Source organism: Chelonoidis abingdonii, chromosome 1 (assembly GCF_003597395.2).
Source record: "Chelonoidis abingdonii isolate Lonesome George chromosome 1, CheloAbing_2.0, whole genome shotgun sequence".
In the NCBI taxonomy this organism is placed as follows: domain Eukaryota; kingdom Metazoa; phylum Chordata; order Testudines; family Testudinidae; genus Chelonoidis; species Chelonoidis abingdonii.
Window position 1 is genome coordinate 118,813,723 of NC_133769.1, and position 26,517 is coordinate 118,840,239.

At 45.7% G+C, this 26,517-nt stretch overlaps 1 protein-coding gene and 1 long non-coding RNA gene across 4 annotated transcripts in view; both read right to left on the bottom strand.

The window, feature by feature from the left end:
* ADA2 (adenosine deaminase 2) overlaps window positions 1-12,843 on the bottom strand; it is a 40,682-nt gene extending 27,839 nt beyond the window's left edge. Inside the window, exons 1-4 of one of the 2 annotated variants that reach the window (XM_032796391.2) lie at window positions 12,684-12,843; window positions 10,669-10,740; window positions 9,010-9,317; window positions 5,179-5,404 (exon numbers count right to left, since the gene is read on the bottom strand). In XM_032796391.2, coding sequence (XP_032652282.1) covers window positions 5,179-5,404; window positions 9,010-9,317; window positions 10,669-10,691 — 557 coding nt within the window. In that variant the 5' untranslated portion in view covers window positions 10,692-10,740; window positions 12,684-12,843. Of the gene's footprint in view, window positions 1-5,178; window positions 5,405-9,009; window positions 9,318-10,668; window positions 11,061-12,683 lie in introns of those variants that run through there. The other variant, XM_032796390.2, reaches the window with a different exon arrangement.
* A 123-nt stretch (window positions 12,844-12,966) lies between these two features.
* Window positions 12,967-18,986, bottom strand: LOC116834357 (uncharacterized). Of its 2 annotated transcripts, XR_012655044.1 has the most exons (4): window positions 18,915-18,986; window positions 16,865-16,990; window positions 15,681-15,725; window positions 12,967-13,743 (listed from the first exon to the last, which is right to left on the bottom strand). It is a non-coding gene; the product is annotated as an uncharacterized LOC116834357 (long non-coding RNA). The 2 variants fall into 2 exon arrangements; XR_004375917.1 differs by lacking the exon at window positions 12,967-13,743 and having other exon boundaries at window positions 15,457-15,725.
* Between the last annotated feature and the right edge of the window lie 7,531 nt (window positions 18,987-26,517).

The following is a 26,517-nucleotide window of genomic DNA, read 5'->3' on the forward strand; positions in this document are numbered from 1 at the left end:
TTGGTCGTAGACCTAACCTACACCATCTTCACAAAATAAGGTGCACTCGACCACACCCAGCACTTCCTTCCGAAGGTGTCCTCGACCATTTCACTTAAATCAAAATTCACCTGCGGTCCTTCTTCCCGAAGGCTCACACAACCCCAGGACCCAGCAGCTGCCACACTTAGATGTCCGCACGGCCTGGCATTCTACATCAACAGGACTAAAGCCTCAACGCTCGCCAGTTACCAGAGGTGGCAGAGCGTAGAAAGGTCCCTAACTTCACAGCGATTCATCATGGGAACATCGTGTAGTCCGACATGCTACGAATGGCTCACGTCCCGCTTGGCGGATCACCGCACCTATCATCGCTCAAAGCTCTTCGGGCTGCGTTGCCTGCCCAAAGCCCATCCGGAAAACATATCCGGACGGCTACCGCTGTCCGTGCACCACTTTTAACATCGCAACTAGAACGCTGGTTGAACACAATCTCGAGACATCAGACGCCTTCGTACAGCTGTCTAGCTGCCGCAAACAAATCTCACTCCGGACCCCACCAGCCCTAGTAAAGCCGGAACACCTAACTGGATGGATAGAGCAACACCAAGAAAGAAAACAAGGTTATACCACTTTGAACGTTGTCTTCCGAGAGTGTTGCCATATCCATTGCCACACCGCCCCTTCCCCTCTTCGGAGTACCGGCAAGAAAATGAGGAAGCGCGGTCGGGCGCAGGGTATATATCAGGCCATGCAGGCGGCGCCACTCCAGGGGGCGCCCTGCCGGCCCACCGAGTGTTGCTAGGGTAAAAGTCTCCGACGAACGTGCACGCGGCGCGCGCACACCTACTGGAATGGATATGAGCAACACATCTCGAAGAACAACAGTTACAAAGGTGAGTAACCTTGTTTTTTGCTTCTTTATGGTGTAGAATGAAGGCCTGAAAGGTTTGATTGCTTGTTTTCTATTCTACATGGGTCCTTAGACTGCAGACATCACCATAGTATCTAAGCACCTTCCAGTGATATATTAAGCAACATGACTAGCATCTATCACGTGGTTCATTTTCTCTCTCATTCTCTTTCTAAGGGGAGAACTGAAAGTGCAATGAAGTTTTGGTTTGGTAACACACACTCTGCTCTGAGTTTCTGTTAAAGAAAGTAGGCTGAAGAAGTGCACCCGGCACTTGGAGCAGGTGGTGAGGTTTGTGATGGTCCTTGATTCCCATGGAAATTGCCTGAGACCAGCACCCAAGAAAGCTCCATCTCCTACACTGACGAGCTTTACCCTTATGGCAGAAAGTTCCATTGTGCTCACGGAGTGAAGTCTACATCCTGGAGCTTTAGCCAATCTTTTAGATATGCTGGGCCCTGGCCATGGAGCTCTTTCACCTTATGAATGAATATCAGCAATGTTAACTTTGCTTCCCTCAGTGTCTCCGAGAATGTTTATTGTGAGCACTCAACTAAACCACAGCATCAGAGGTATTGAATATTTAACAAAAAAAGTCCTTCCAAAGTGTTAATCATTGGAATTAAATAGGGGAGGATTTTTTAAAATGTTTCTAAACTCCCTGACCATGAACCTCTTCCCCTCTCTGTTGCTCGGCATTCAGTCTCTTGCAATATCACCACTTCACTAGCTCTCCAGCCCCCGCAGAGTACTCTAGGGTCAAGTCAGACAAGACCTGAATTTCTAATATGAAAAACAAACAGAAAAAAGAACGGAGTTGGGGGGAAATAACACACACTCTTCCAGGGCCTCTCTACATTACAAAGCAGCAAAAAATATAAAGACATGTCCCTTTAACTTTGCAGATCACCCTTCAGCAGGGGCATCATTTCAAAAATAGTCTGGAGAGGGAGGCAAAGTTGTGTGTCAGCATACAGAACATTATATGTGACTATATCATATCCTGCAATAGTGGAGGGGGGGTATATAGGATGTACACCTATGAAAAGTTGCGGGGGAGGCAACTGTCTTTCTTCCCCATAGCAAATGACATCCCTACTTTTAGGAAGTGGTTCTATCTTCATAACCACACTAAAAGCAGCAGAGAGTCCTGTGGCACCTTATAGACTAACAGACGTTTTGGCGCATGAGCTTTCGTGGGTGAATACCCACTTCGTCAGATGCGATAACCACACTGTAATTTTTGGAAGGAAGGCTATTGTAGTAACCTGTCTTCCCCACACCACTTTTAAACTTGAAAGTAAACAGTTTGATTGTAGGGGTTGTTTGGTTTGTCTGTTTCCAGTCCTTCATTCCAATTTCACATTGAAAACTAGTGGAAGGGGTACAGCCCCTGGAAACACTTTCTCCCTTCCCCTCATGATTGCTGATCCTCCCCGTCTTGTACATAAGAGAGCCTGGACCTTCCCCAGATGCCATATGCCCTTGACACATATTTGCAGGCACCCAGCTAACCATCAGTTCCCACCCACCCCAACATCTTCTTTCCTTCAGCCTGTTGATGCTCAGGGCAAACAGAAGGAAAGGAGGTCACTTGCGGGGCAAATGTTCAAGGGACTGGGAGCATTTCCAGAAACTGAGACATAGCAGATTGGGGCTCTTTCCTGGTAAGACACCAATCCCTCCATTCCCAGAATACCTCCCCAACCCCCAGATTAGTACCCAGGGAAGAGATCAAAATAAGAGGGGAGCTCCTCAGTATGGTGGCTGTGATCATGTGCCTGGACTTTATGTGGGGACATTGCATCTTGTGGTGATGGACCTCTTAAAGGTTGTGAGAAGCAGCACAGTCTTGTGGATACACCTGTATGCTGGGTTTCAGGAGACCTGGCTTCTGTTCCTGCCTCTGCTGCTGGGTGAACTGGGCAAGTCGCTTCACCTCCCTGTGCCTGTTTCCAACCCCTATTCTGTTGTGTATTTAGATTGCTTCTTTGGGGCAGGGACAGTCTCTTATTATGGGCTTGCCTACACTTAAAATACTACAGCTGCAGCACTTCAGTGTAGACATTGTGTACACTGACAGGAGGGGTTCTCCCATGGGCGTAGGTAATCCAGCTCCCTGAGAGACAGTAGGTAGGGCAATGGAAGAATTCTTCTGCTGACCTAGTGCAGTCTACACTGGGGGTTAGGTCAGTAAGGCTACATCTCTCAGGGGCCTGGATTTTTCCCACCCCTGGGAGACATAGCTATACCAATGTAAATTCTTAGTGTAGAGCAGGGCTATGAGTCTGTACATTACCTAACACAATGGGTCCCTTAACTCAGTTGGGGCTTCTAGGTATTACTGTAAAATAAAAGATAAGTGTCTCTGAAGTAAGTTCATGTTCCAAGCAGGCTGCTAGCCAGCACAGCCAAGCATGTGGTGTGGCGTCCTCTGCAGAGGTACTTCCCTGGTGCTTTCCTACCCTTATTCCTATAAATGGGGTTCTCTTGATTAGATCAGGAGGGAGAGTCTGTATTCTGCAAAATAAAACAGAATAGGGGGCTCGAGGGATGTTCCTCGGAGCACACTGAAACATCCAGGGCAATTACTTCTGTTCAGATATTTCAAAAGGAGATTTGATGTAAAATCCCTCGTCTATTATTTCTCTCCCCCTCTTCTGGAGAAGCACCCCCATGTGAGCTGGTGTCATGGTCTCCCTTTTCCCCACTCTACCTTGGAAGGGGTGGAAAGCCAGCAGGGGAACAGCTTTCCTCTAGAAGAACCTGATGGAGATGGGACTTGCTGCTGGCAAACATCTGCTTCTCCCATGAGGTGCTGCTGCTTCTTAGCCTACTATAAAGCAAGGCTGGGAGCCCTAGAAACTCCTCAGCCCCAGCATCACCTTCTCCTTCTGATTCCATTTCCAGTTTCCTCAGCCTGCTGACTTCTCAGCTCACCATCTGAGGAGGAAGGGATGCTCTGGGGAACCAGTGCTCTCTAGCCCAACAGAAGGCAGAACTCTCCCTCTGCTTTTAGCAAAAGAAGGGGAGCTGCACTAACTGGCATTTTAATGCTTGATAGCTTCTCAGTCTGAACTGTCTCACAAATCATTAATGCTCCATTCCAAGGTATCTTCCATCTGATAAGTGATCAGTGCCCTAAGGAGCAAACAGTCTCTGTTTAAATATTTGTGTATATTACATTTTGAAAAATTGGACAGTCAAGCACTCAAAAGTTAGGAAAAGCCAGAATTAAGGTTCCCTGTGCTCATGCATTATGGGAAAGTTTTTCATTACAGGATAACATACAGGGAAACCCTGCTATAATGCGCCCCACAATAACACAAATTCGGCTATAACGCGATTGTATGGTGGCTCCAGCCACCCCAGGCCAAAAAAGAAAAAAAAAAAAAAGCGTCCAGACCACCACGGAAGTGCAAAAAAGAAAAAAGAAAAAAAACACCAGCGCCCTGCTGAAGCACAAAAAAAAAAACAGCCGGAGCGCCGCCAAAGCACAAAAAAGAAAAAAAGGAAAAAGGGGGAAAAAAAAGGAATGTGCCTTCCCCACGGCCTCTTCCCCCGTACTCCCGCTACCCTTTTGGTGAGAAGAGCTGTTCTCCTTCCTAGCTGCTCCTCATGCTTCCTCTGGCCCTTGCACCTCTCCCCTACTCTCCCCAAGTGTTTCCCTGTCTCACTGTATGGCTGAGAGTACCCTGCTGCTGGAGCTGCACCCTTTCAGTTACTGTTATGGGCAGTTCGCACATGAAAGTAGTTTTCTGCCCAAGAGAAATCGACCGGCTTGAAACTGACCAGCTTGAAATGGTAAACCCCACTATACCACGACCCCGCATTTAGCGCGATCCAATTTTCTGGACCCCAATCATCATGTTATAGCAGGGTTTCACTGTACTATTTTTTCCACAGGAACCCAGTCTCATTCAGTACACAAGATAGACAGTGCATTCCCTAATTTATGCTTGTTTGACTTTGCAACTATAACATGCTTGTTACTGTGTGTGTGTGTGTGTGTGTGTGTGTGTGTGTGTGTGTGTGTGTGTGTGTGTGTGTGTGTGTGTGTGTGTGTGTGTGTGTGTGTGTGTAAAATGCAATTTTAAATTGACAGTCGTCTGTCTGTGTGTAAAATGTAATTTTAAATTGAGAGTCCAGTTTCCAGAGCAGCCACCCCAGGAGGACGATGGGCCAGAGTGACCTGGCAAAACATGTGCTTTGTTAGCAAATGACCAGCAAGCAAAGAATAATAGTGTTATAAAACTCCAGAGTGCCTCAGATCATTGCTCACACACCTGTTATCAAACTCACTGATGTTGTGCAGCTGCTTCCGGTAAGTCTCTAGCAACACCCACTCTGAGCAGTCCGGTGGCACTGGGCTGGGTGGTTGAGGCTTGGAAAACTTAAACTGAACAGTACCCACATGGGTGAAGCAGATATAGCAGTCAGGTAGGTAGGTGGCATTGTACACCAGCCACTCCACGCTCAATATTGCATAGTCATGCAGGTGTAAGACAGCACCTGTGGGGGAAAGGGCAAACATAACAAGAAAGGGCTGCTGAAGTGAAGGGGAAGGAGGGTCAACATGACGACAATTAAATCCACCCATGTGGGTGTGCCTGGAGGGTCTCATAGATACAGTCATGAGCAGCCCCCACAGCAGCAAGACTGCAAACCTGCCCTGCCTCCCCCCATGTGAGACACAGATGGCACATTCCACATCAAACACAGGGCAGGCAGAGCGTGATGGCTCAGTTTGAGGGGAGGGGGGAAATCAATAGGGAGTTCTATGCTCTACTTCTCCACTGGGATGGAAAATGCACTGAGTTATTAAAGGTCTTTCAGACACACTTCACCATGAGAGAGCTGGCTCACACCCCACTGATTTAAAGAGGAACTTTCACACTAAGCAGCACTTTACAATACATACTATTTAACAGACAGACCTGAATCAAATCTCTGGATCTAAGCAGTTTGGATTCAGATGTGATTTTCTTCATCTAGCCCCTATTTTTACTGTGGGCCAGATCAAAACCTCAGATACTGACATGTTGGGGAATTCTGAGGTCAGAACAGAGACCTCTATTCATCTCTACTACTTAATCAAACACACACACATTTCTGTCTTGTATTCATAGATTTCAAGGCCAGAAGCGATGACTGTGATAACCACTGACCTCCTGTACAACACAGGCCATAGAACTTCCCCAAAATGAATTCCTAGAGCAGATCTTTTAGAAAAACATCTATTCCTGATTTAAAAATTGTCAGTGATGGAGAATAATCCATCACGATCCTTAGTAAATTGTTCCAAAGGCTAATTACCCTGACCAAAATTTACACCTTATCTGCTGCTTGCCATCACTACCCCCACTATCCTGCAGTAAATTGGCAACTGGCAGAGCTTTTACTGCCACAGTCCATGGAGTGTGAAACTCATTCTCCTCACACACACAGTTCAGACCATCCCTCTGCATTATCAAATATCATCCTAGAACTCTTCTTGTCTAGAGATTTTTTAAAAATGTTAGCTCTTGTGTAAAACCTTCCTTTTTAAAAGATACTGTGGCATCTGGATTTTTTTTATATATTAATTTGCATATCACAGCAGTTTAATTGATTGTAGATTACCCTGAACTCCTTGAGTGTCAAGAGGCACTTTATAAACACAATAGTTACATTATTAGAGTATTTGACTTAAAGCAAACATGACTTAGTTGTTAGGATGCAAGGCTGCAGGTCAGAAGATCTGGGATCTGTCCTAGGCTCTGCTACACATTTTTGTGTGTGACTTTGGACAAGTCACATAAGGCCAAAGTTTCAAAAGCACTCTCTGATTTTGTGTGTCCAATTTTAAATTGCCTGACTTTCAAAGTGCTGAGCAAAAAAAGTTCCTGATTTAAGTAGAACTATGGTGGTTTAGCACCTTTGAAAAAGCAGGCCAAAGCAATCTAAAGTTGGGTCTCCAAAATCTAGACAGCACTTTCTGTGCCTTAGTTTCCTATATGCAGTCTGGAGTTAATATTACAATTTAATATTTGTATTAACATAATGGTCAGAGGCTCCACCCTTGATCGGGGCCCCAATGTGCTAGGCACTGTACAAATATAGAGACAATCCCTTTCACAAAGGACTTACTATAAATACTGTAAAGAAGCTACAGGAGATTCACTAGTGCTTGGAAGCAAGTTATATAACATAACAGGAGATATACCAATCTCCTAGAACTGGAAGGGACTTTGAAAGGTCATTAAGTCCAGCCCCCAGGACCAATTTTTGCCCCAGATCCCTAAGTGGCCCCCCCCTCAAGGATTGAACTCACAACCCTGGGTTTATAGCAGGCCAATGCTCAAACCACTGAGCTATCCCTCTTCCCCCCCTAATCTAAGATCCTTTGGAGGAAAGGGATGTAAAAGCAAAAAGAAAAATTTTCCTTGCCATTTTTTTAAAAAGCTAAGATACTTATATTTTTAAACCGCAAATATCCCAGCAGTGAAGGGATAATGGTGAGTTGAACATCTCAGTTATTTCTGTGGTAACCAATCATGATGCCATAAACCCCGGAGTCTGACATCACCGCAGGGACAAGCTAGCAGATTAGGGACATGGCTCTTAGTCAGACAGAAACAACAGACCAATTCAGAATGGTGGGAGCTAAGCAGTTTACTTTTTGTATAAAAGTGCTCTCCACAAATTTTCCCCAGAGCAAGGCTTCGCCTTGCACCCCAATAACCAGACTGAGAGGATTCCAATCTGGGATCTGGTACCTAGAACAGATCAGTCTGAAAGGAGAATGCATTGCACAAGAGGGAAGTATGTTCTCAAGTTTCAAAGTGAAAGCCTTCTGTCTTCACCTAGAAAAGGAAGCCTAATTAAAATACTTTTCACTGCATCAGAGAGAGAAGTGGAAGGGTAGAGAGAAGTTAGTCAGCTGAGAGTCAAGGCCTTCAGATGTACAAATACATTAACTCCTTGCTTCCCACATGGAACTGTCAAGGTCACAGCAATTCAGAGAGTCAGCAATAGCTAACTCCCTGCTGGTTAGACTGGATGGCTTAGATTTTAGATGGTCAAAAATATCCACCCAACCACTCAGTATATTATAGTTATTAAGGATTAATTCTTAGAATGCTGACATGTTCCAGACTGTTAGCAAAACAAATGCTTAGGATGACAGTGTGCATGTATTTTACACTCATATAGTGTCTTTCATCCTAAATCATCCCAAAGCACTTTACACACTATGTATGCACCATATGGTGTAATGCAGCCATCTCTGAGGTGAAAGCCTGTAGCCAGTTTTGTACATAGCATGCTGCACAAAGGTGAAGGGAGGGGAAGTTTCAGCCAAGGACCATAGGGAAAATTCCTGCACTTACAAACAGAGATCTCTCTCATCTGTGTGGATCAGAACTCAGTTTTTAAGGTCTCAACTGAAAAGCCCTAACAGAAATTCAGTTTTCATATAGACGTTCTATAGATCATACAAACACAGTCTAGGGTGACCAGACAGCAGGTGTGAAAAATCGGAACAGGGGGTGGGGGTAATAGGGGCCCATATTATAAAAAGCCCCAAATATCAGGACTGTCCCTATAAAATCAGAACATCTGGTCACCCTAACACAGTCTCCAATGCATTAATAGATCTATGCTGTACACAGCTACTTGTATAAGGACATGTGAACAACACCACGTGGCATCATGTTTGTTTATACAAGATCTGTGGCAGGCCTGGGACGCATTGGAAGGATGAGCACCCCCAGCGCTGAAGCGCACTACGCAGAGGTCAGTGTCTTTCCCATATTATGTTATTTTGTCTTCTTTCTCCTCCCAAGTGAGGTAAATGGTGCTGGAAAGGTCCATGCTGTACAGTTATACAGGATACCCACATGTTTGGAAACCCTCCCTGGCTAGTGTAATTCCTCCTTTCCCCCAGCCCAAAAGAGCCAGCCCTAATACAGCTCCTTTCAGGATCTGAAGTTGCTCTACTCAGCACCTGTTATAAGGTCCTTTTAGTTTGGGTGCACCAGGGGTTTCACACTGACAGATTCTTGCCCCCCTCCTGGTCTCTGTTTTATCACAGAAAGCATTGGGTCAACCAAGAACTCTCAGGCCAGAATCCCTACCTTTCGGCATATGTTTCAAGATGCTGAACACTTCACTTTGATCAATGAAGCCTTTGGCCCTGAAGAAGTGCATGCTGGGTGGGAAATATCCAGTCTTCCAGGCCTTGGCCACTTCCTTCTCCTTGAGGCTTATTAGATACTCATTGACCTGCTCTTCCTGCATCCCCAGCAACAGGTTGCCGCCTATCCGGCGGACGTTCTCCTGCTCAATCAGGGAGTCCCGCAAAGGGATGGGAAGGCAAAGAGGAACCAGACTCAGAACAAGGAACACCAGCCAACCAGCCTGAGGCTTCATGTCATGGACACACCTGGGGAAAAAACAATCAGAGCTGTAAGTGCAGGTCAAAAGGTGATATCTCAAGGGTGGTGTATTGGATCTTTAACAAAGAAGTGGCAGGATGATGTATGCTAGGCCTTCCTGCTCAAGGGCCCTTGCGAGGAGGGTAGGAGAATCTGAGATGAATCCAGGGAAATATCTGACATTCCCAAGTATTCAAAGGAATCAGTCAGTTTTGAAATGCATTTGATTCATAACCATTCAAGTAGGCAGTAAGATCCTGTGAGGAGAGGATTTATCCCTGTTGGATCAGGCTGACAGTGCATCACACTGTCCAGCTTACTCAGTGCTATGGGAAGGGGGTCTGTGGCAAAGGACTGGCCCTAGAAGCAGAGATTTGTGAGGTCAAGACATTATGCTTCTGAGCTAGCCCTATGGTTAACAGACCGACTAAGGGACACCTAAAGACCCGGCACCATGCTCCTGGGCCAGCCTGTAGGTCAGAGTATGTATGTGCGGGAGGCTGGGTGGAGGGGGATAAGGAGACAGGTTTGTTGTCATACAGAGTATGCTGAACTTCAGAAGCATTCAGGTTCTGTTATTCGACAGTCCAGGAGAGACTGTGCTGATCCCACAGCAAAATGCATTCTCACAGTTAAAATGGGACTTCACATCAAACTCAGGGGGGAGAGATAGCTGAGTGGTTTGAGCATTGGCCTGCTAAACCCAGGGTTGTGAGCTCACTCCTTGAGGGGGATCTGGGCCCAAAAAAAGTCAGAGACAGTACTTGGTCCTGTTAGTGAAGCCAGGGGACTGGACTCAATGACCTTTCAAGGTCCCTTCCAGCTCTATGAGATAGGTCAATTCCACAGTGCACTAACACCCCACCTTCACACCAGGAGTCAGACATCTCTCTTGCCCAGATACCATCTGCCACAACTACTGGCACCATAAGAACTGGTAGAGGGGAGAGAATGTGGTGAGTCAGAGAAGACAGACACATGAGAAATTACTCTCCTTCCCCAAAGAGCATTGTTGGAATACAATCTTCCAGCAATGGGCACCAGTCTGGAGGGTTCCTAATCACATCAGACCAACCCAGTCTTGAGAAGGATTCAGGGCTGCAAGATAGTTCCCTACATATTACATCCCCATATACATTTCCTGCTTCAGTCCTCTACCCAACTTCCCCCTTTTTGCCTGCTGCCCCATCACACTCCTCTCCCACACTATAGCTGGCAGCAAGATGGAATCTCCTATACAATTTAGCTCTGGAATGAAGGGGTTAGATACAGCTCTAGAGCCAGCCAGTTCTGATCCCAGCATAGCAAAAGCATCTTAAAAAAACAACACAACAGCCACAGTGAGACAGACCCACTTACTGTCGATTTTCTCTTCCTTCCATCCAGAGATCATCCAGCTGCAACCGAGATAGCAGGTCCTAGTCACCGCTCCTTCAGACAAATAGGCACAAAGCAAAGCAGCTATTAAAACATGGAACAAATCAAACAAGCCAACACTGACAGTTCCAATTCCTTGTTTCAGTTTCACTTTTATGCTTATGGCTCGTCTAGAGACTGCAGGAATATATTTTAAAAGAGGAGGGGAGGGGGGCAGGAAAGGTTATGAGAAAAAGAAACTAAAGGAATGTAAGGAGCAGAAAGCCTTGGCAGGCCAGGTGAAGAGGGCTGAGGTAACAATAGGCTGAGCTAGCAGGAGGACACTCCAGAGCTGCATGGAGAATGGGAAATGGAGACCCAGAGCAGCAGAAACATTCGACATATCCTCCACACAGAATATGGTCAGAGGAAAGGAGTGTTCTCTGATGGTTCTCAGATAGCCAGCTGGTCACATAGCATTTCCTCATCCTTCTATCCTATCTGCTAAATTTTAACCTCTTCATTGCCCTCATGTGAGGAGTCATTGTCATCTCTGTGTAACTGCCACCCACTCATAATCTGACAGTTTTACATAGATGACAAATGTACTCCCAGGAGAGGCCTGGGCCCAGGCTATTTTATAAACTGCATTGCTTCCTACTCTGAGGCCCCACCCAAACTGCCACAGAAATACACATCTGCTGAGCTATTTTAACACAGTTCAGGGTAAGCCAGTTTAAACACAGTTTTGCCTGGCTATTGAAGACCAGGAACAGCTACATTGCAAACATCATTTAAAAGACCTTTTTAGACGAGATCCCCAGCTAGTCATATTTAAACACACTTTTAATGGTTTTTGTCCAATCAACATTGACTATAAGAAAACTGGGCCAAAGTCATCCCTGATATAATTCCATTTTTACAAGAGCTGAATTTGGCACACAGGGCCAATTCTGCTGTCACACTAGATGTAAATCAGGAGTAACTCTGAGGAATACTAGCATCAGAACTGGTCACACAAGAAATCATGACGATTATTATAATTTTGAGGGGTTTCCACTTTGCGTGGTTCAAAATGGACCCCTTTTGGGTTTTTTTAAACATTTTAAATCAAAAATGTTAGAAATTGTCTTTATTAAAGACTGTTTTCAGTACATAAAATGAACAACAATCTAGATCAGAGGCAGGCAAACTACGGCGGGCGGTTGGATGGGGCGCGAGGGGCAGTCAGGGATCGGGGATCCGGGGGTAGTCAGGGGACCGGAAGCAGGGGGGTGGATGGGGAAGGGGTCCCAGGAGGCCATCAGGGAACATGGGAAGTTGGATGGGACAGGAGTCCCGGGGATGGGCCATCGGGGGGCAGATGGGAGGGAGCGGGCGATGCCCCCATCCCCTAACCAGCCCTCCATACAATTTCTAAAACCTGATGCGGCCCTCAGGCCAAAAAGTTTGCCCGCCCCGATCTAGATAATGATTTTGTAACTTTAGCGCCCTCGTGGCCAAGATGGAGTCTGCTCTGCGGGCAGCTCTGGCCGAGAAGGCATGTGCAGGAATGCAGCAGGAGAAATGCCTTCCACCCCAGGGGCACCTGTTCCAAACCCCCCAGAGTGAACACATACCCACCCACAGGAACATACAATGGATATAACAAAGGGAGATATTTATTTACAGAGGGATGAGAGGAGAAATACAACAAGGGGAATATAAGGGGAGCAGTAAAACAGGGCTGCATCCAAACCAAGACCCCTTAGGCCCAGTGGTGGCACAGTCTGGAAGGGCAGACACTGAGCAATGTGTCTGCACACAGAGTTCAGGAGTCCTGAGCAAAGTTCCAGTCCAGTGCTGAGTCTTGGGTGCTCCTGGTCGTCTTCGGCGCCGGTGAACTCTCCCCAGCAAACCCCTCCAGCGTCCTCTTCTGCCGCTCTCTGCAAAGCCCCACAGAGCGACCACCTCCCCACTTAACTAGCTACAGCCTCCCTCCTTGTTCCCAATGCAGAGTCACAAGCCCCAGTACTCACAGCCCCACGCAGCTCTGGGCAGCAGTGATACTGGGTCCAGCTCCGGCCTGTCCTTCTCGGGCGATTCCTCCCTGGCACAGGGCTCCTCCTGGCTCCTGTCCTGGGCTGTCCCTGATTAGACCTGTCCGCCTCAGGCAGGTTCTCCTTCTTCCTTCTCCAGGGCCTGCCAGCTGCCTCTCTCCCTCCCTGGAGCTCCAGTCCCACCCCCTGGATTTTCCCTCCTTTTTTCTTACTCTCTCCCGCCCCCCGGGGAAAAGGATTTAAAGGGGTCATACTCTCTAAACCCCAAAGGGGTTACAATTTAAATTACAAATTTCACCAAAAAATGAAAAAAATCAGCAGTTCTTGAAAACAAAAACAAAAACCAATCTCCAAACAAGTAATTTTTAATAATGCTTTATATTGCAAGATTTCAACGGGCACTAATTGGTACTAACCATGATCAGAATCAGGTCCCTGAGGCTTAAACCCCTGTTAGTGTGGCTGCCCTCTGAAAATTCCAGCTGTATTCGACAACAGGTGCCAGACCTGTCTCTTCCCACTCTGACTCCACTCAGCCGAAAGTGACAATGGTTTCTCATGGATGCGCACAGGTGAATGGAGTTCAACACCTGTGGTATGAAGGGGTGGCCTATCTGTAGTTCTATCAGGGATCTACCACACTGTCTTGCAACAACTGTTAACTTTGACTGAGCCTTGTTTTCAACTCCAGCTGAGGGAGCATATATGGAGGGCATCAGGGATCCATGCTTGATGGCCAACTTAAACATGGCAGAATGTTTTTTAGTGTGGATACAGCCTCAGATGGTCTCTCCTCTGGGGCAGTTTCAAGGAACTGGAGAGTATAACCTCTCACTGAACACGAGAGACGCACAGTAATAATAGCAACTATTAGTTCCCTAAAAACAATACAAGGATCAGAGAATAAAGTGTTTGAGGAGAGGTGAGGAAAGAGAAATGCATGTAGACTAGAAAAGAAAGTTCAGCAGGAACAAGAGCTCTGTCTATAAATACCTTCAAGGGAACAATATAGATGAAGGAAGGGAATTACTCCAATTATCTGAAAGTAGTAAAGCAGAGAGCAACAGCCTAGAGCTAGAACCATAAAACCAAATTCAGGTTACGCATTAAGAAAAATGTCTTTACAGAGAAATAGGGCATTAGAGACAGACTCCAAGAGAAGAGTGTTGAGACATCATCAGTGTAGAGAGCTAAGAGATTAGACAAGACACATGTACGGAGAAACCGTAGTCCACAAAGCACTGACTGGTGGTTCTCAGATAGCCAGCTAGTCACAAAGTATTCGCTCAGCCTTACATCCCATCTGCTAAATTTCATTTAAGCTAAAAATGCACAAAATACTTCCCTAGCAAGACTTTTCTATGTAAGCAATTGCAGTAGTTGCCATGAGGATTGTCTGTAAATGCAAGGGGAGGTAATCTGTGAGATCATAAATAGGGGGACAGGTGTCCTGTGAAAAAGTTTGAGAACTCTGCACTAGCGGGAATAACCACAATGAGATTGCATTTATATCATTATGTAAAAGGATCCTAAAACACTTTATTAACCAAGCTGTACCAACTATCCATATAGAAGTCACTCCACCTGCTACTAAAACATAGCCCTCTCTAGGGTGAAACATGACAGCCATTTTAAGCCCACAGCAGTGAACAAGATGGAAAGCAGAGGGGAATTTAGCGAGATAAAATGTAATTACTCAAGCTGGAATTTAGCCAGACACCAGAGTTAACAGGCCTATCCTTGTGAATATCATGGTTTTTTTAATGTCAGGGCCTTAATTTTAGGCCTCCTTGGAAAGCCAGGTATGACATAGGGAAACTTGAACAATACAGAGGATCAGTACAGATTAACTAGGAGGTCTTTTCCATAAACAACCACCTCTAACCCCAATTCTGCCAATCCCTCACTTCTCTCATTCAACCAAGACCCACTGGAGAAAACTAAAGCCTTGTCCACATTACCACTGGATAACATGGTGTGTGGCTCCATAACACAACTTTAAAGGCACATTTGTGCCCTGTTGCACTGTGGGAAAGAGGACTTTTACAAAGCTTTCAATTGTCTTTTAGCAGCAGGCAAGTATTCTCAGTGAAGTACCATTGATGCAATTTCATTCCCATACTCCAACCCAAGAGAGCCAGTTTTCATTTTATTCATTCATTCTGCAAAGTTCATCTTTCTTCTCCAGCTTCCGCTTTCAGGACCATTGCATCGCAGCTCAGCATGATAATGTTGCAACACAACATCATTGCATTAGCCCAAAAGAAATGTTAGGACACTTTTATGGTTTGCAGGGCAATGTGAAAATCAAGGAAAAGCATACACAAATCGTGTCTGGGCAATGTGTTCCTACTAACCCATTTTTTAAAAGCAGCTTTGCTAATCCACAATGAAAGTGGAAAGATGTGCCCTGAATAGTGGTTTGAGAGTTGGAAGATTGGTGTTCTAGTCCTGGCTCTGCCACTGGCAAGCTGTGTGACCTTGGGCAAGTTACTTAACCTCTCTACTCCAGTATCCTTATCTGTAAAATGGGGATGATACTTCACAGTGGCACTGTGAAAATTATGATTATTTATTTGTATAACCATAATACCTATCAACCACAGTTGTGCACCAAGACCCCATTGTGCTAGGCACTGTACAGACACAGAACAAAAAGACAGTCCATGCCCCAAAGAACTTACAATCTAAGATTAGTTAGTGTGTGTAAAGCACACCGAACATGCAAAGGGTATAAGTAAGTATTATCAGTTATTAAGGATTGACTGTCTCACAACATTTAGGATAACTAAAACATCCCCACCAGCCTGATAAATAACTTATACTTTTGTCTGGCTGGACAAATGAGGTGGTCAGTAGGAGATCTGCGGGGAGGAAGAGGCATGTCTGCTGTGGCCTGTGCTTGCAGCTTAGCATCCCAGCCTGTGACCCATCAAGTTCACCTACAATTTGCTCCATCTATGCACATAAACTCACCCTCAGGCTGCCTTTTCATCCATCCTGAGCTGCATCTACACCCACCTGATGACATTTAAAAAGAGAATCACAGTTACAAGAACTGGAATCTGGTAATGCAGAGCCAGAGAAAAAGCTACACTCCCAGGTTAACAATTAATCACACAGGGAATGAAGCCACTGATTTGTAATCATTGCCTGGCTGCCAAATATAATAGCCATGAATTCCTGTGACCACCGTCTGAGACGAGGTGCTTTGGGCTATTCCCAGTGCACTTGCTAAAATTCAAATCAGTTGCAGAGCAAGTCTCTTAGCTGTGAGCTCAGCCGCTTATCAGCAAGAGGAGTCAGTGGTGCTAGCCAGCAGCAGTCTGAATAACCTCCCCCCCATAACTGTGCTGCTACTGAGCTGAGGTTTCATTTTCAAGTAACCCTAAGTAAGAACTGCATCATCTCTCCCCTGCCTCCCGCCAGGAATGTTCTTTGCTTCCATAACCCCAGGCTTCTAGCTACAATAACTGAAAGGACAAAGCAAAGAAAACCTTTGTATGGTAACACCAAGTCACTAAGGGCTAGTGCTGCAAGGTCCGGAGCGCCCTCAATTGTCAGGAATTGATGTCACCCTTCAGAGTAGGGGCTCCGTACCCCACAGGACCAGGACCCAGGCTGTTTCCAAGGTTTCTGTGCAAGGCACATAGAGAACATTAGCAGGGCCCCAAGTCAATTATTTGTTTTTTCCCCGACCTCTCGTCTCTCTCCAATCTTGGGCAGTAAAAAAAGAAAGCAAACTGGGTAACAGACTGCATGTTGTATCTCCTGCTCTCAGGCTTACCGAGAATCCCTGTCCTGCTCACTCTCTCGCTTTAAAGGAAGGAGAAAACCCAATGAGCTCCTGTCTATGTGGGAATTTTTTCCATTAGTAATTTCACATCACTGCCTGCCCCCACTGTCTAACCTTCATCCCCCACCACACATTAAAAACTACTTATCCTCTCTAGAACTTATGCTGCACATACTGTTGCTCCCCAAATATCTGCACAGGTAGAGGAGTTCTCTTCCTTAATTCTACCTACTACAAGCTGCAACCTGCTCCTGTGCATGAGGCAGGGAACAGAGGAAGAGACTAAGGGCTTGTCTACACTGGTGATTTACAGCACTGCAACTTTCTTGCTCAGGAGGATGCAATTCCTCCTCAGAACTTATACCTGTTTTTGCCTGAAGTTTATATGCTAGTTCCTCTGTACTGTTTACTCTCTGGGAGAGAGAAAGGCTGGATGCTTGACACAGATAGTGATGCAGCTACATCTGGCTTTGCTTGAAGGTGCAGGGAGCTGGAGGAGAGAGATTTTTTTGGTGTTAAAGAAAGACAGACGTTTGTTGCTGCTTTCCCTCCTTTCTTTTGTGAAGATTCACTGCTGGAAAGAAGCAATGAAAGGTGATGTGGAAAGTTAGTGTAGCCAGGGCAAGTTCTTAAAGCAATTGCCTGTGCTACAGAAATAAACAGATTTAAGCATAATTTTGAAACACAGGTAGGGCTAGGGGCAGGGGTGGCAGGAAGCACAGTGTAGGAAACTGTGTTTTAAGCATTGTATAATTACATCGAGGGTAAAATAGCTTTACTTTTCATTCATGATACCACACTGGAGAAAGAAAAGTTTTAGAGCCCAGCTGAGCCACTTTATACCAGTATAACTCACTCCACTGACTTCAATCATTTTTTTCCTGATTAACACCAATGTAAATTGGACCAGAAATAAGCTCTTAGGAGCATCTTGTAAAGTGCATTCAGACTAGGATGACCAGACAGCAAGTGTGAAAAATCGGGATGGGGGTGGGGGGTAATAGGTATCAATATAAGAAATCAGGACTGTCCTTATAAAATCGGGACATCTCATCACCCTAATTCAGACCTCACTCTTAGATGCTGAAGGGTAACAAGACAAGGAGTATCAAAGTTACCAATGATTGCTGGAGTCTTTGGGATTCCTTGCTCAGGAAAGATGACTAACATCCACAAATAGCCTTGCTAGACTGTCCTTTTCTCCTTCAAGGCATCAAGGTGAACATTTTTCAAGGTATACTGATAAGGGGCAGCAGGCAAGCTGGCTGGCCGACATAACAGGTGCAAAGACTTCAGTCTAGGAACGTTCAGACTCTGCCCAAATGAAGGCCACATTGGAAACTTGCTAGTAACATGGGAGGAAGTGACTAATTCGCATAAAATAAATCAAGAGCAGCCCCAAGGCTACTTGGGTGAAGTTGGATCATAGCATGCTGGAACCTGCAGGCTCCTTGACCACACCAATGCCTAAAGGAAGAGCACAGCTTTGGACAACACAGTAGAATTCCAATGAGAGCAATCTGGCCTGAAGGCATGTTTTACCCACTCTAGCATTAGTTACCATTTATTTCACTGATGTTAACCTGTGATGGCTACTCACAGTGATCGCAGGGAACAGGGATACATCCCTGTGTCCACTGAGCGAATTAGGCTCTCTGGCAATGTATCAATTGCTATGCCTGTTAATCACTGAAGCTCAAGGAAATACACTTAAAAGAAAACAACAAACCGCTAGATACACTGAGCAGCCAGAACAAGCCTAGCCTGTTGAAATTACATTGTAATTAAAACATAATAAAAACTGGCATTTATTGATGAGTTATATTAACCCTGTCTGAAACCATTTGAACAAATTAAGCCTCATAATGGTATTTTTCTTCACTGTTAAAAGCATTAAGACTTGACATAGATCAATAATAATACCCACGTTGGCTCTTTGTTACTGGAAGAAGAAAGCTTTGCTGCTGGAAAGCTTCAATTGGCATGGCTTCAGCCAATAAGAAGGCACCTACAAGGGACCCTGCTGGCAAGCCCCAAAAGATAATGCCAGGGTACTTACATTGGCATATAAAGCATGCTCTCAAAAACACTGCCAGGAGCCCAGCTGTCCCACTCCAGGGGACATTTCCAGGGTATTTGCATGAGCAGATACCAATGTATGCCCCAGAAACCATTGCCAGGGCCCTTGCTGGCACATAGCAGTGGATGCTTCCAGGGGACTTGCACAATCATATACCAGTGCCTGCCTCAATTGCCAGTGCTCCCCTGTACATATACCACAGATCCTACATGGGCACAGACATGGAGCGGGGGGGAGGTTTCTGCCAGGGCCCCTACAGGAAAATATACTAGTGAATGCTGTGGCCTGTGTCCCAGGTGAATTGTTCTCTAGTTGTTTTGCAACGGTTATAAACCTGTAAGGCAGAAAAACTGATAGACCCTGAGCTCCTTCCTTCCTTCTCCCAGCTGCTTCTGTCTCTCTCAAGCCACACAACAGCTGAGCAGATAAACAACTCGCCACCTGCTCCCACCTCCAACCCCACCCCCTAAATCTGATATTGTCTCCACCTCCTCATCCACGGCTCTGTTCTTGTGTTTGTATTCTTCTCCCTTAAGGCACAGTCCCCTGCAGCAACACAGCAGCCACTGCTGCCTGCCCTCCTCTTTACCTAAAGGAGGGGCACATTGTGAAGAAAGCAATAGAGCTGTCTGTTCTCATTGCAAACAAGCTGACACCTTGAAATAACAACTTAGCCTCCATCCAAACTAAGACAGGCAGGAAATCCTACCCTCCGTCTTTACAATGCCACAGCATATTCAGATTCTGAACAGCCTGACCCTCCTCCCCTTCTGCCTGTGCAACTGGGCAGAGAAGGCAGGAGACGATAAATAGTGAGCATGGAAGGAAGTGCAAGGGAAAAGGAGGCAAAGCCTATGAAGCACAATAGTAAACTGGGTGGTACCTCAGTTTCCCTGTCTGTAAAATGGGGATAATAATGCTTCATCAACATTGTAAAGTACTTTGAGACCTTCAGATGAAAAGTCATGAAAAGTGGCAAGTATTAATTATTATTACTACCATAAAGGGCTCCTAAACATGAATTAAAATAATGGAATGAACCATCCTCCATGCCCAGCAGCCTCTTTCAGCTTCCTCCTTATTTCTGGGGCAGATAAATCATTCTGTTGTGTTGAGTGAAGTATATAAAATAATGAATGGTCTAGAGAAGGTAGACAAGGAACTTCTGTTCTCTTTGTCTCACACCACCAGAACAAGGGGACAGTCAATTAAATTAAAAGGTAGGAAACTGAAAAAAGGAAATACTTTTTCACACAATGTGTGATTACACTGTGGAACTCACTGCCACAGGAAGTCACTGAGGCCAAGAACTTTACAAACTGATTGAACAGATTGAACAGATCCAGAGTGATCATGATGAATGACAACAAAAATGTTAAACCTCCTACTTCAGGATTTGGGCCCATCGCTGACTTCTAGAGATCAGGATGAGCCCAATGTGCAGGGCAGATGATCCCACATCTGCCTGCTGCAGGGTTCTTACACCTTCTTCTGAAGCACCTGGTGCTGGACACTGCTGGAGACAAGATACTGAACTAGATGGACCTCAGGTCTGATCCAGCCTGGCAATTTGTGTGTGTGAAGCACCCACAGGAGTGCAATGGGGGATAGGTTTGGGCATATACAGTATGACTTGACATTTTGCCTAGGAACATAGGATCAGACCAATGATCCAATACCCTGTCACTGACAGTAACCAGCATTAGATTCTTCAGGCAAGATGTAAGATCTCACAATAGACAGGAATAGGATTAACCTGGTCCCTGGGAAAATTATTCCATAACCCTAATAACAGAGGTTAGATTTAGCCCTGAAGTATGGGGCCTTACATTGTTCCCACAATTCTTGTGTATTTTATAACATTTTCTATTTTAATCCTTTTTTAATTCAGCTAAACTCTTAGTCTCAATTAAATCTTGTGGCAGCAAGTTCCACTGGCTAAGTGTGAAAGAAAGTATTTCCTTTTATCGGTTCTGAACTTGCCACCTTTCAATGTCATTGAATGTCCCTCTGTTCTCATGCTCTGAGACAGGGTGAATAGAACTTCTTGATCCATCTATTTTATACCACTAATATTTCTGTATGCTTTTATCAAACTAATTGGGGGGGAGGGAATTGCTTAGGTCCAATTTGACGCAAATGTGACTGTGGGGAAAATGACCCTGTTTTATTGAACAATTCTGTTCCCTGTGTGTATTCAAAATGAGAATTATTTAATCTAGTGGTAAGAATAAGTTTTCATTGTTTTCTACCCCTGCACAGCAAGTACAGATATAGGAACAGAAGCGGTCTTCTAGTGTAGTTCCTGCATCTTCCACAGAATTGTTGGCCAAGCTTTAACTGAAGAGCCAAATTCCATCCTTAGTTGTGCCCATACAACCCTGCTGAAGACAATAAGGTTGCACACATGAAAGCAAGTGAAGAAATTAACTTGCAGGATCTTATATGCTAATGATGATGCATGCGGAGGAAAGAAGGCAATGAACCCTCAGATCTCATGCTGAGTTTGCAGGGCTGCAAAGTACAAAAATATTCTCTTTATAGTAAACTGAGGAAATTTGCCCTGGAACAACTGAGAGACATACACAGAATCCTAAGATGTCATTTTTACAAACACACTTTTCAAACTGAACAATACTTTAAAATGACAAATTAATCACTCAGAAGTGTGGAAAGCAAAAAGAGCTTAGCTTTTATAACCCTGACATTTTCCAGACTGCCAGCCATATCCATGTGTAGGATGCCATGTGCGTGTACACCCACCGTCTCCAAAGGGATAACTAACACAACACACAAGTGGTTTTCAGATGTGACTGATGTTATTCTAGTGGGTTTTGGCAAATGAAGTTGCAGGATAGAGTCCAGTGCATCTATACATCTAATTAACATTACAGTAGCATCCAAAATGTGGTAGGTACTTTACTACTTATAGAAAGAAACAACACTTGCCCAGTCTACAAAGACAAAAAACAGGGGAAAGTGATATTATACATGCAGAGGTACTATTCCCAGTTGCCCCTCCACATAACCATCATTAGTTATTTTTCCAACTCTTCCCTGTTTACTAACGTGAATTTAGTTTACCTATGCCTATGTACTGTTTATTTAGTCATGTCTCCTCCCCCACCCCATATGTAATGCAATAATTTCTGCCAAAAATGTACTGCATTAGCCACTTCTAAAATTATCACCTCCCCACTGGGTTGTCTCCCCTCAGTATGGGAGGATGGAAATGGCTAACCTATCAGCTCCAAAGAGATTTTCCCTTCCCCAGTTAGTGGTATTCCCTGAGCCCAGCTGATGAAAGACACAGATGTGTCTGCTGAGGAGCAGCTCTCGGTGCCTGCCTTGTTCCCCAGAGCCCTCTTCAGCCAGTTTGATGTCTAAGTGGAAGGGAAGAAAATAGGCTGACAGTAGGGTTACCACCCAGACAATTTTCTGAATTGATGAGCTGCTTTTTCATAGATCTTACAGCTAGACAAATAGTGATCTTCTTGGATCTCACAAGCTAAGTAATGACCTAGGACAAGAGTGCTCTAGGGAAAGCATTAGGACTGAGACAAAGAAAAAGCAAAGGAAAAACATCATCAGAGGAACTAAATACCAGCAACAAGAAGCAAGGGAAGTGCAGCCTGCAACAGTCAGAAGCAAAATGACTGCTGGTTTTGTCTCTAGTTTTGTATTTAAAGGGCCAGCAAGGCAGGCATGCCAGGAAAGGCTACAAACTACAGACTTAAGAGATGGCTAGGCAGGCAAAGAAAAGGGAGCTTAGGGTGACCAGACAGCAAATATGAAAAATTGGGACAGCGGGTGAGGGTAATAGGAGCCTATATAAGAAAAAGACCCAAAAATCGGGACTGTCCCTATAAAATCGGGACATTTGGTCACTCTAAGGGAACTTGAATTCTCAACTTTTTGGGGATCAAGCCTCTGAGTGGAAAAACATACTAAGCAGGAGGTTGGTATTAAAAATAGTTATAGTGTTCTTTGGTTTTGTTCCAATAAATATGATATTCTAATAAAATCCAGATCCCTTTTGGACATCTCTTACTTCCCACGCTTAAATTTCGCTATCGTAGCATTATACCAAGGGCTGTCAGAAGTGGAGTTGGTGACTCAGGATATGTCTTCATTGCAAAGTTAACTCAAGTTACAATCTGAGTGCTGCCCCTCATTCAAGTCTTGTCCACATATAACTCTTACCTCAAGTGTGGCAGCACTGTTGGCTCAGGGCCTGTCAGGGGCTAAAGGCAAATGTGTGAGTTAGCACAACTCATCAGCTGCTGTGGGTTCTGCAGAATACCCATATTGTGCTATGCAGAGGTACTCGAAACTGTATCACTGAATGAAGAGGATCTTTTTCAAGCATCTTGGCCCTAGAATGATCACTGAACACAGAGGGCTCGCTTCACTCAAGTGCTTATAGTCCTCCAGTGCCTTCCCACAATTTCCCTGCCCTATGTGCCCAAGACAGGACAGACAAGTTCTCCCACAGTTCTCTGGGGAAGAATTCACAGAGCAGCTCATCTTACTGCAGTGAAAAGAACCATGAGATACATCCCTAGAGGTTTTAAAGCTACACAAAAGCAAGTGCAGTGCTAGTGTGGACACAGCAACTTAAATGTTATTTGGCAATGGGGCTGTTCTCACTTGAGCTAGGTTAACTCAAGAAGTATCACACTCAAGTTACTCCTCAAGTCAACTGCAGTGAAGACATATTCAGTAGGTGGCACTCTTTCCTCTGAGTAAGTGTGAACCCATGTCCCTGCATGATGCTAGGCTCCTTGCTGCGGAAGATGTGGTCTTTCAGAGGAAATTGTTTATGATACAATAGCACTTTTTTCCTAAAGTGGGGAGTATTGATTTCAGTGTCCCGAGTACATTCCAATTCTGGAAGAACTAGTAGAGATGCAGCATGGTCTAGGGGAGAAGGCTCTAAGTTAGGACTCGGGAGAACTGTGGTCTGTTCCTGGCTCTGCTACTGACCTATTGTGTGACCTTAGGCCAGTCACTTCACCCTCTTGTGTATCTGTTTTCCCACTTATTTTGTGTCTTGACTGCTTAGGCTGTGAACTCTCTGGGGGTAAGGGCTGTCTTTTGGGTCTACAGCACCCCGTACAATGAGCCCCCAATCTCAGATAGAGCTCTTAGGTGCTACTGGAATACTACATCTAGCACTAACGGCTGTTATAGAAAATACGTGCATTTGTGGGGATGAGTTCCAGAAGGTGCCATCTTCAGCCATACAGAGTGCTGCTTTAATGCAGACCTTCCATAGTGGTGCTCTACCATGATACAACAGGGAAAGGTGCATTTTGCTGTACAATGGATAAGCTGAGGGAAAATGTTGTGGAGAAATTATGTTGGATCCCATAAGCCTTGTTTTTCTACACACCAATTGTCCTTAAACACTACACATCCAGATATGGAGGGGAGGACGTGGCCCAGACTTCCTGCATCCCCCTGGACTTCACGTTGAAGCCCTAAACTAAGGCAGATCTGGTAACTGAGAAGCCTCATCTCATTGTCCTTCCCCAGCTGAACTGTGCTGCTCCTGCCAGAAGTTTTATTTGATGAAAAATCCTGGAAATAAAACCCCACTCTCTCTATCCCCTCTGCAAAAATCTCCCCACCTCCAGAACTGCAGGCTGCTGCTTTGAGTTCTTCTAATTAGCTAGGCAAGGCAGTGCTCATTAGCCCCACCTGAGTCACTCATATGGCTACACTTGAAATTTCAAAGCGCTGCTGCAGCAGCGCTTTGAAGTGTGAGTGCGGTCGGAGTGCCAGCGCTGGGAGAGAGCTCTCCCAGCGCTGCACGCAAACCACATCCTCTACGGGTGTAGCTTGCAGCGCTGGGAGCACTGAGGCTTTACAGAGCTGTATCTTGCAGCGCTCGGGGTGTGGGGGGGTTCACACTCCTGAGCGCGAAAGTTGCAGCGCTGTAAAGTGCCAGTGTAGCCATACCCTTAGCTACTTGGAAAGAAGAGCATTAACCCCCAAATGGCCATGTGGCTCCCGAAAAATAAGTGGCTAAGGCCTGGTCTACACTACGCGTTTAAATAGATTTAAAGAGCGTTAAATCGATTTAACGCTGTACCCGTCCACACTACAACGCCCTTTATATCGATATAAAGGGCTCTTTAAATCGATTTCTGTACTCCACCCCGACGAGAGGAGTAGCGCTAAATTCGATATTAACATATCGGATTACGGTTAGTGTGGACGGAAATCGACGTTATTGGCCTCCGGGCGGTATCCCACAGTGCACCACTGACCGCTCTGGACAGCAATCTGAACTCGGATGCAGCGGGCAGGTAAACAGGAAAAGCCCCGCGAACTTTTGAATTACATTTCCTGTTTGCCCAGCGTGGAGCTCTGATCAGCACGGGTGGCGATGCAGTCTCAAATCCAAAAAGAGCTCCAGCATGGACCGTACGGGAGATACTAGATCTGATCGCTGTATGGGGAGACAAATCTGTTGTATCAGAGCTCCGTTACAGAACACGAAATGCCAAAGCGTTTGAAAAAAAATCTCCAGGATACACAGCGCTGCGTGACAAGCGTAACGGGAAGCCAGAGACTCAAATGGACGCTCATGGATGGAGGGGGTACTGAGGACTCCAGCTATCCCACAGTCCACAGCAGTCTCTGAAAAGTATTTGCATTCTTGGCTGAGCTCCCAATGTCTGTAGGTTCAAACACAGTGTCTGGCGTGGTTCAGGGAACAGCTCCTCAGTTTCTTCCCCCCCCCCACCACGTGAAAGAAAAGGGAAAGAAATCATTCCTTGACTACTTTCAGTGTCACCCTATGTGTACTGAATGCTGCTGGTAGACGCGATGCTGCAGCAGTGAAGAGCAGTATCTGCTCCTCTCCCCCTCCCCGGTGGTAGATGGTACAATATGACTGATATCCGTCGTCGCCATCAGCCCGTGAGTGCTCCTGGCTGGCCTCAGGTGAGGCTGGCCGGGGGCGCCTGGGTAAAAATGGGAATGACTCCCAGTTACTCCCAGTAGATGGTACAGAACGGCTGGTAACCGTCTTCATCATAGCAACTGGGGGCTGAGCTTCATCAGCCCCCTCCCTTTCCTGTGTAAAGAAAAGATTCTGTACTGCCTGGACTGTCATAGCAGCAGCATGCTGGGCTCCTCTCCCCCACACCGCTTAATGTCCTGCCTGGACTATCATCGCGCCGGGAGGCTGCCTCCCCCTCATTTTATGTCACTAAACACTCAGTGTTTCTTATTCCTGCATTCTTTATTACTTCATAACACAAATGGGCAGGACACTGCCAGAGTATCCCAGGAAGGTTGGGGGAGGAGGGAAGCAACGGGTGGGGTTGTTGCAGGGGCACCCCCTGTGAATACTGACACGGAGCAGCTGTGCTCTGATACACTGGTCCTCTAATACACTTGCCCCTTATTCTAGGCAGGACTGACTCTATTTTTAGAAACCATAAGGGAGGGATTGACTCAGTCCCAAGTGAGTCAATCCCAATTTTGCTTTTGAGTTGCGCCCCCGGCCGATTTCAGCCAGGGGCACTCATGATAGCAGCGGACAGTACAGAGGGGGAGAGATAACCGTCATCTCATTGCCAGTTTTCTCCGGCAGTAGACGGTACAGAACGACCGGTAACCATCTCTGCTATCATTGCAAAAGCAAGTGAATGCTGCTGTGTAGCGCTGGAGTATCGCCTCTCTCTCCGCGGCATCCAGTACACATACGGTGCCGGAAAAAAAAAAAGCTGAACGGGCTCCATGGTTGCCGTGCTATGGCATCTGCCAGGGCAATCCAGGGAAAAACGGCGCGAAAGGATTGTCAGCTGATGTTTTCCCGGAGGAAGGAATGACTGACGACATTTACCCAGAACCACCCGCGACAATAATGATTCAACCCAGAATTCCAAGGGGCGGGGGAGACTGCGGGAACTATGGGATAG